This window comes from Gasterosteus aculeatus, chromosome 9 (assembly GCF_964276395.1).
Source record: "Gasterosteus aculeatus chromosome 9, fGasAcu3.hap1.1, whole genome shotgun sequence".
Taxonomy (NCBI): Eukaryota; Metazoa; Chordata; class Actinopteri; order Perciformes; family Gasterosteidae; genus Gasterosteus; species Gasterosteus aculeatus.
This window is the reverse complement of record NC_135696.1, coordinates 4,196,307-4,205,789: the sequence shown is the minus strand read 5'-3', so window position 1 is coordinate 4,205,789 and position 9,483 is coordinate 4,196,307. Positions and strand designations below refer to the sequence as shown.

The 9,483-nt window shown below is 41.7% G+C and overlaps 1 protein-coding gene across 2 annotated transcripts; it reads left to right on the top strand.

Annotated features, from left to right (window-relative positions):
- The first annotated feature begins 120 nt into the window (after positions 1–120).
- Positions 121–9,185, top strand: dctd (dCMP deaminase). Of its 2 annotated transcripts, none has more exons than XM_040187606.2 (7): positions 121–276; positions 627–842; positions 1,093–1,192; positions 2,030–2,165; positions 3,702–3,818; positions 5,042–5,138; positions 7,954–9,185. In XM_040187606.2, exons 2-7 carry the CDS (start codon positions 811–813, stop codon positions 8,036–8,038), a joined length of 567 nt encoding a protein of 188 aa, XP_040043540.1. In that variant the 5' UTR covers positions 121–276; positions 627–810; the 3' UTR covers positions 8,039–9,185. The 2 variants fall into 2 exon arrangements, with proteins under 2 accessions (XP_040043540.1, XP_040043543.1); XM_040187609.2 differs by having other exon boundaries at positions 165–276; positions 1,096–1,192.
- Positions 9,186–9,483: the final 298 nt, after the last annotated feature.

The window sequence follows — 9,483 nt, the reverse complement described above, 5'->3', positions numbered from 1 at the left end:
CACTGCAACAACATGATCCTGTAGATACACGCTCTACAACATCAGGAGAATACGTCCCCTCACTCAGAAGGCAGCGCAGGTACTGATTCAGGCTCTTGTCATCTCCCGCTCGGACTCTCTCCTGGCAGGTCTCTCCGACACCGCCATTCGACCTCTGCAGCTCATCCAGAATGCAGCAGCTCAACTGGTCTTTAACCTTCCGAAGAGTAAACTTTTACGGAACATGTGACATTGAGATCAGTTCATCTGTTGGACCATTGAATCCTTCTAAACGCGGTAGGTTTCTTTGGATGGTGGTTGTATCGGTTGTATCTCCTACTGCTATGATTGCAGTAAAGTAACTTTTTCTGCAAACTTTGATTAAATGGTTGGGAAAACTAGTTTGTATAAATATTGAATAATGATGTTAATTGTTGCATCCAATAGATTATCAATATCAATTAAATATCAGTCTGTATTTTCCCCCAAAACACTTGGCAGGCAGTCTCGACCATAGCCGTTATGTTTAGGACCCACTTTCTCACCGTCTGTATACTGTTCTCTCTCACATATTGTACTCGTTAAAGCTGATTGGGCTACTACGCTCATGGTTGTGACTGCAGCCGTTCGATTCACCTCACCTACAGGAGTGGGCGTTTCTCCTGTAAGGCAAAGATCCGGGCACCGAAAACGCGGGAGATTTCACGCGTGACGTGGTGTGACGTAGTTTTCTGCCCGGCTGGCTGTGACGCTCAACGTGGATAAACCCGCAAATAACTGCAGAGAAAAGCACAGCCGCCTCACTAAGACTAGACCAGTATTCAGAAGACTATGGAAGACGTTCAGCAGCCCAAGCCAGCAAGGTAACTCGTGTCCGTGTTCTCGGAATGTTCCTTCCTTAACTTTGTTCGCCCACATGTTGGAGCCCCGCACTGTTAAGTTGTTTCCTCTGTGCTGCGGTCAGTATTTCTCAGTGTATCCTATTTCAAACACTAGTCTGAGCATTTGAGCTCCATCTATTAACCCATAACCTTACACCGTGTAGAACATGACACAACATAACGTGTACGTCGACTTTTTTTCCGTCAATATGTCTTCTGTGTGTTTCTCTAGCAGCACCTCTAGGAGGAGGCAGGACTACCTAGAATGGCCTGAATACTTTATGGCTGTAGCCTTTCTATCGGCCCAAAGGAGCAAAGACCCGAGCTCACAGGTTTGTTTCTTTTTTTATTAGGACTTTATAGGACTTTATTAGCAATACATATTGGACAGAGGCGTATGAAGATGTTTTTAAAAAGTCAACTCTACAAGAATAAATGTGTAATGCCACAGAGTTACTGTATGTTGCAATCCTGAATTGATTTAATTATTGTAACTGATCCTTTTCTTTCACGGAACACCATGTCTCAGATCAAGAGGTCACAGACCTGTCCATTCAAACCATTATTTTTTAAGTTGTTGTAAACGCAGAAAGTTTAGCCAAAGCTGTGGCCTTACAGATAACTGTGTAATATAACATGTGGTTCATTTAGATGGACAACAAATGTATACCTGTATCCATCCATCCATCCATCTTCAAACCACTTATCCTGCACACAGGGTCGCGGGGGGGGGCAATCGCAGGGCTACACAGAGACATACAACCATTCACACACCTACAGGCAATTTAGAGTCACCAGTCAACCTGATCCCCAGAGCATGTCTTTGGACTGTGGGAGGAAGCTGGAGAACCCGGAGAGAACCCACGCAGACACGGGGAGAACATGCAGACTCCACAGAGAAAGGCCACTGGGCCTTGCAAAACCAAGGTCCGAGAGGGCAAAATGTGGACTGTGTAGAAAACCGTTCCACAGCAGACAAGGGGAACCGGGGAACTGTCGATGTCCTTGAAATAAAAGCAGAATTTAGGGATCATTTCTGCCCCTTCAGAGTTTGAGATGCTTCTGAATGTAGTTATATTTAGTGATGTATTATTTCATGAGACTCAACAATTCTGGCTTTTAAAAACTGCAGCCAGACCAAACTGTGGATGTTCTGTCCCTCTCTGCAGGTGGGCGCGTGTATAGTAAACCAGGAGAATAAGATAGTGGGCATAGGTTACAACGGTATGCCCAATGGCTGTGATGATGACGAGCTACCCTGGTCCCGTTGTGATGACAACTGGCTTGACACAAAATACCCCTATGGTGAGAATGGTGCATGTGCACACTCCGTTTTATCCCTTTTTTCTGTATTTAAAGTGTTGGAATGAGGAAACTGAAGGCAAAGAGCTCCTGGTTTCATCCCCACAACACAGAACTCAATAGCAATCATCAGATATCGGAAGTGATGCAATGAGTAATCCATTAGTTGTCCCCGGGTTGCTGCTGAGTTCTAAACTAGCCTGTAGAGAGTGCTAGAGGATAAATAATGTTTCTCTCTGGTGCGCTTTTTCTTTATCTCCCTCTTACCCCAGGTTGGTTTTGGGTGTAAATAAGTTATCTGCATATTTTTTTCCACTAATTATAAGCACCTTGACAAAAGTGGTGTTTGGACTAAGACTCGTCCCGGAATTAACGAGCCTATGGAGACACATACAAGTCAAAAGTTTTCACCATTTGAAAAACATGTAAATGTAAACCTATTTTGGGGTTGAATATAATTTTGACTCAGTTCTATCATTTTGAACAAAATATTTTTTTTTCAATCTTCATTTATTTATTTATTTATTTTATATTATATTTTATTCACTGTATTATATTTTTCGGGTTGAAGATTTTGTATTTTCCGATTTTTACATTACATAGCCAAAGCGACTTTCATTGCATTTTCAGCACACGTTTTTGTTTTTTTACATTTTGCTTGGGGAGCAGTTAGGGGTTGGGTGTTTTGCTCAGGGACACTTCGACATGGGACATGGAGCAGCTAGGATTTGAACCACCAACCTTGCGGTTCCCGATGCCACTATCGCCCATTTAGATTTAAAATGTATCTTTTCAAGTTTCAAATCTTTTTTTTACATTCAGACTTTTGACCCTGATCTGTCATAGGGGGCAGGGCATTAACTGATAGGGGTGAGGCATCATGAATGGCTGCTTAACAAATAATAAATTCTATCACACAACAACTATATGCTCTCGTGCCTCATGCATCGCTTCTGTGTTGAACCTGCTGCAATAATGACGTCAATAAATGGAGACAAACAAGGAGCGCAATCTAACATTTTACATATCTTTTAGTTATTGCGCAATGAGCATAAATCAACTTAAATGATTACTATTCCCCAAATTTCCAATTAACTATTTTATCCATGTCTGGCTCTTACAGACAGCCTATAAGTGTACTGTTAACAGTTCATATATTGTTCATAATTTGACGTAAAAAAAAACGTTCTTCATTGCCGTCAATCCTTGTTTTGGATTGAGATTTCATAAAATGTTTGGTCATGGAAATTTTGATAAATGTCATGGAAATCCATTGGTCAAAATGTGTGTGAACCTGTATGAGTTGGAGGCGTCCAATAGGCCCCTAACGACATGCCTAAACAGACTCCTTTTGACATAAAGCAGTAGCGCCTCAACTCCAAGTTCCCTCTTGATGCTCCTAAGCCTTTCTCTAATGCTAATGCCCCTATGGGGCCAGGCTCTTGTATGATAAGCCTGGGTCTCTAAGGTTTGCTTGATTGCATTCCAAACTAAAACAGTTGTACTCACTGGGTCTTATCGCAACACTCTGTCCCCCAGTGTGCCACGCAGAGCTGAATGCCATCATGAACAAGAACAGCGCTGATGTGAAAGGATGCACCATGTACGTGGCTTTGTTCCCCTGCAACGAGTGTGCCAAGCTCATCATCCAGGCCGGTGGGTGTTTGCAGCACACGCACACTCTCACCTCCAGCGGCAGCTCTTTTTCTTCTTTCTGATACATTTGTTTGTTACTGATGATGCTGCTAAATGAGTGTATCTGTTGCTATATAATATATATATTTCTAAAGATTTTGTTTAGTTTTGAACACATCTTTTTTTTCGGTGAATTTGGATATTCATTTTGCAATGAACATTCATGCCAAAGGAGATGAGCTAAACTGCATTTTCCGTGTAAAAAAAATCTTCACGTCCAAATAAGACTGGTCTTCATTCATATTGAACTTGTACAAGCAAAAAACCTTTATCCCAAAATAAATCATTAAGTTAGCTAATTACGTTAGCTAATCAATTTTCATTTAATTTCTTATTTGTTTCAATGTTTGATATACGGATCTTCTCCTGGGGAAACCTCTCAAACAAAAATATTATTATATTATCACTGTAACCCTAATATGACCTCTACTCCTCTCGATAATGGTCCGTGTCCTGCAGACTCCACTAACTTCTGTATTCATTATTTTTACTGTCTATTTCAAGTAAATGATTTCATGGCATGAAGGGAAACCTTCCCGAGCGGGTTTGTGTGTGAGAAAGAGTCATTGTCAAAAGTCATTTGTGGATACGGAGCCTTTGTTTGATTATACCAGCCTGCATAAAGGAATCCAGCCTTTTTTAAATATAATTTCAAATCTGCTCTGAAGCCAAAAAACATCAACAATTGTAAATGTTATCCTTTTACTTTGTTTAGTCATTCATAATGTTTTTTCATTAATGCACACAATTCAAATGGAGTTACAATTAAAACCAATCCTGCCACTAATCTGCTTGTGGTAATGTAAACCGCTCATATTTGATGTCTCATATCTTATATCTAGTTTATGTTGCTAAAACATCTCCTTCAAATACCTGGATTCATTCCCATTACACAACAGTTAACACTACATTTTAAGAGGTCACATGTGAGACATTATGAAAACATTGTAATTGATCAATACTCAGACAGTTTTAACATTTTCCATTAGTCACTTTACCAGCTCTTTCCACAACAGTTGGATTGATCCAACGGTTAGCTGAAGCTAAAGCACCTCTGCCTTCTATTCCTTTAGTCTTTGTTGTGCACTTTCCCAGGTTAGACGCTCGTCTCTGCTAAGAAGACTAATAATGGTTTTTATTTTGCACTCTTGTGTCTGTAAACAACCCCCACTTTGTCTGTCCAGGTATCAAGGAAGTCGTCTTTCTGTCTGATAAGTACCATGACACACCAGGGATGGCCGCGTCCAGAAGGCTGCTCACGATGGCGGGCATAGAATACAGGTGAGTAACAAACGCTTGTACTGTTCTCCAGCATTCATGAAGCAATGGCGCACTCTCACCAAGATGCAGCAACAAAATGTTCTGTGATGGAATAGTATTTAACCTTGTTTTGTTGCACCAACAATTAGAATTACACATTTCCAAAAATCTGTAGGATGTTTACAAACAAGACTTGCATTTGACCCCTCACACAGCAGTGCTGAGCTTTCATGGTGAGGTGCAAATAATTGTGTACCACCATGACCAGTGAGAAAATAAATATCTGAAAACAAACCTCTGTCCAAAGGCCCCTGATGCACTCTTTTATTTGGTTGGTAGCAACAAGTTCCTCTAGTGTCAACAAAAATAAAATGCTTCCAGAACGTGTTCACAGTGCTGCACTTTTTCCACATTTTGAAGTAGTGCTTGTAGGTATGATGCTACAAGCACTGCACATCTATTTTTGGAATAAATACAACTTGCAATAAATCGTTTTCTGATCCAACTTGCGTCAGATTTTTCAAACCCTCCAAACAGACAACGCTCCTCTCTTGGGCACAAGTTGTATTGGTGCTTTCTGGTCTCTCGTTGGTCCTCCTGCATCGCTCTTTTCTGTGTTTTTACATAGCAACAGAGTTTCTTCATGATAGCGGGCGAGCTGTACCCAGCATGCAGTTCGGCGGTGTAATTTGTTACAGCTATACAACGGTATGACAGTGTGCGAAGAATGAAGGAAAGTTCTAACTGGTAAACCGCCCAGCCATCTTCAGACCTCTCCAGAGATGTTCATGTCAGCGCTCTGGCTGGGACACTCCAGGACATTCAGAGTTGTCCCCAAGCCACTCCTTTTGTCCTGGCTGGGTGCTTCGGGTCCTTTTCTGTTAAAAGATGGACCCGTCTGAGGTCCAGACCGCTCTGCAGCAGGTTTTAATCCAGGATGTCTCTGTCTCTTTCCCTCAATCCTGACTAGTCTCCCAGTTCCTCCCGCTGAAAAACACCCCACCACCATGCTCTACTTTAGGATGGAATGGGCCAAGTGAATTTACCTCAAGTGGACTCCAGTCCAGTTGTAGAAATATCTCATTGATAATAAGTGTAAACCGGACGCACCTGAGCTGAAGTTTGACTGCCAAGGCTGTGAATACTACATATACATGGGATTTTTTTAATGTTAAAAGTTAAATAGATTTGCAATAATGTCCTCAAAACCTTTTCCACTTTGGGGTGGTGAGGTAAATGTGTGTAGAATTCTGAGGAAAATATCTGTTTAGAACATAACAAAATGAGGAAAAACTAAAGCGCTGTAAATACATCGCAAATTAAATAATTCAACTTATGAACTACCACTAAAAATAGCAATTTCCTCCACTTGCGTTATCCATACCAACATTAAGGCAAGGGGGTAACTCCAGATTGGTGCTCCTCATGGATACAACACCGCTCTTGTACTAGTTGGGTAAATGGTGCATGAAATGGAGCTTGTGACACAAGCCTACTTGAGCCCTCTCTGGACTCTGATGGAATTGGATCCACCGCAGCGAACAATGGCAGTCATGACCTGCAGGAAGCGGGTGGTGATGAGAGTGCTCCAAGGCCTCCTGGGTCATTCAATTAAAGGTCAGGTCTCTAAAGCTGAGAAATAGTTCCTAGGGTCTCTGCTGCAGTTGTCCATCTATGACAGTCATTCAGTCACAGACAGACAGACATTCGCTACATAGACGCAGGAAAAGATGTAGCACAGCTACGGCCAAGAGAGAGTCCTGCCTTTTTTTAACAATGAGCCGGAATGCTGATTTGAATATATAATTTCTGAACCGCAGAGCAGCTTTTTCCCCCTTTTTGTTGACTTTACACATATGGTCATTAGTATAATTAGCTTATTAGCTTATTTGACAAGAATTAGCCAAAAGGGCTTCTTTCATATCCAAGCGATAACAGATTTTGACAAACTAAAGTCCATGAATGAATGAATAAAAAATATGTAGTCTAAAATGTTTGCATTGATATTCAACCCCATTAAAGTGACTGACCTAATTCAAAGGAGGTCTAACTGGTTGATGCCAGCAGTGTCCCGTATGGTGAAATGGGAATCACCGGAGTGCATTTGATGTGGTCCAGTGATCGTAGAATAGAAGCCTGAGTCTGGCAGGTCCAGCTCTTCAGTATTACCGTTTAACCGTTTTTACTTTGATATTCAAGAAATAAAATATTCTGTGCAAGCTATTGGTGGGTGCTAGTAGAAGTCCTAGATATATGTTTTCATTTTGGGCTGTTACCATTGTCTGATTAGTGGGAAATTCCCTTTTTGTTTTTGGTTTCAACACTTTGCACGTGTGTTGAAGTTTGTGATATGTTCCTTGCCTGTAAATGCCTCATTTGTGCACGTAAATGGACTGTACTTGTATAGCGCTTGTCTAGTCTAGTCCAACCACTCAAAGCGCTTTAACACTACATGACATCATTCACCCATACACTGATAACAGGAGAACCATACACAGTGACACCTGCCCATCAGTAACTAACATTCACACACTGTAGCCGCAGCTACAGGAGCAATGTTGTGTCTTGCCCAAGGACACATGGACATGCCGGTTAGCCGGGCCTGGGATTGAACCGACAACCCTCCTATTGGAGGATGACCGTGCTCCCCACACACCCACAGTCGCCCAAGTTTCCCAGAGCTCCGCAGCATGTATCAGGGTTTGGGGATGGATATGACTTGATGAGACGATGAAGTTGTCCCTTTTATCCTGCTCCGTGTTTCATGTGGTGTCCTCATAGCGGTGCGTTTCTGACTACTCGTGTGCTGTCTGTTTTTTCACTTTGTGTCTTGCAGGCAGTTCAAGCCCAAAAGGAGCAAGATTGTCATTGATTTTAATTCCATTAACCACCCTGGAATGCTGAACAGCACGACCGAGTGAAGAAAGCTGGCGGCTCACCTTGGGGAGCTGAATGAGGCAGGAAGGCAGAGCCAGACTGACAGGAATGAAAGGGACTTTGATGACTTCTTCTGTATGTCTCCTTGCCCCCCTGCTTTGTCCAAAGGAAAACTGAAGGACACCTTAACTTTGGCGCCTTTTCATATTCTGATTAACTGGATATTAAAGATGGTTTATTTTGTCGCTCGGCCCTTTGTGGATGGCTGTGGCAGAAGGTCTTGCTGCATTTTTTCTTTTCTTTTTTGGACTCCCTGTGGGCTCAGGCTCACAGAGACCTCCATCATACTGTCTCCAGTGTTAATATGGAAAATATTTAGCTGTGAGTCTGATCTTCTCTCGTCTGTCTGCTTATTTTTCCCCCTCCTTCAAAAAAGTTTCTAGTAGAGCGTAGAGGCAGGCACCTTGACCATTAGGTCATTTGACCTTTTACCTTCTGAGTGGAAGCTGCATTCAGTCGTTTTAAAATCTGGTTCATCCAACCTGTCTAACCAGGAACCTTTTTAGAATTTAGTCTGTTCAACCTCTTGGTTGAGTTTTTTTTTTTTTTTTCTGAGGGGCATTGAATACTTTACTGCAGCACCCATGGCAGCAAGCCTCAGAGACCCATGGGAAGTATTTCCTCAAGGTGAATGCCTTTGTGTCTATTCAATGATAACATAACAGTTGGTCAGATCGGAAGGATTAATGGAGCTGCTTTGTACGTTAGGAGTGTCCTCTTACACACTGAGCATGTTTTATTACTGTTTTTTAATAAATTGCCTGTTGGGGATAGGGATCTTAGTTTTAATGACCATTTACAATTGTTACCTGAAAAATGTTGCTGTCTTCAGTTGGTGGGATAGTGTTTGTAATGTATTTTGTATTGACTTTCTTTCAACTGTAGTAAAATTTTGCCCCAGATTCTGTTTAACAATTTGTTGTTTTAGACTATTTTGTAGTTGGCAAAATGCTTTTTTGCAACACGACTTTGTGGATTGTCGTACCTGATCATTGCACTTGCCATTAGGATGGAAGCTGTCTGTCCGTTTCCTGTTCTTCTGTCCATTGTTACACGTGTATGTAGGTTCTCTGATCCATCCAACCATGTCATCGGTCGTTGCGGTTGAAGTCAATAAACTGCTGGACCTGATGAGCTCATGTCAACTGTGATCTTTATCGGTTCAAATTAGTCCAAGAGTGACAAATGCAGTTTGTTAGGAACTAAACTGGTGGGTGACTGGACCAAGTGGTGGTCATCCTACTCTTCGTTCTTTCAACGCTGTAAAATTATTTTTTTTTCCACTCATTTGCATTTCCAAATATTCCATCTGCAAGCTGTATTGTTTTTTTTTTGTTATTGTGCAAGCAGGTATTTGTGGGAGCATTGATGGGCACAGATATTTTATTGTTGTTCCTATTGACTATCATTGCATGGAGGAAGAACTCCC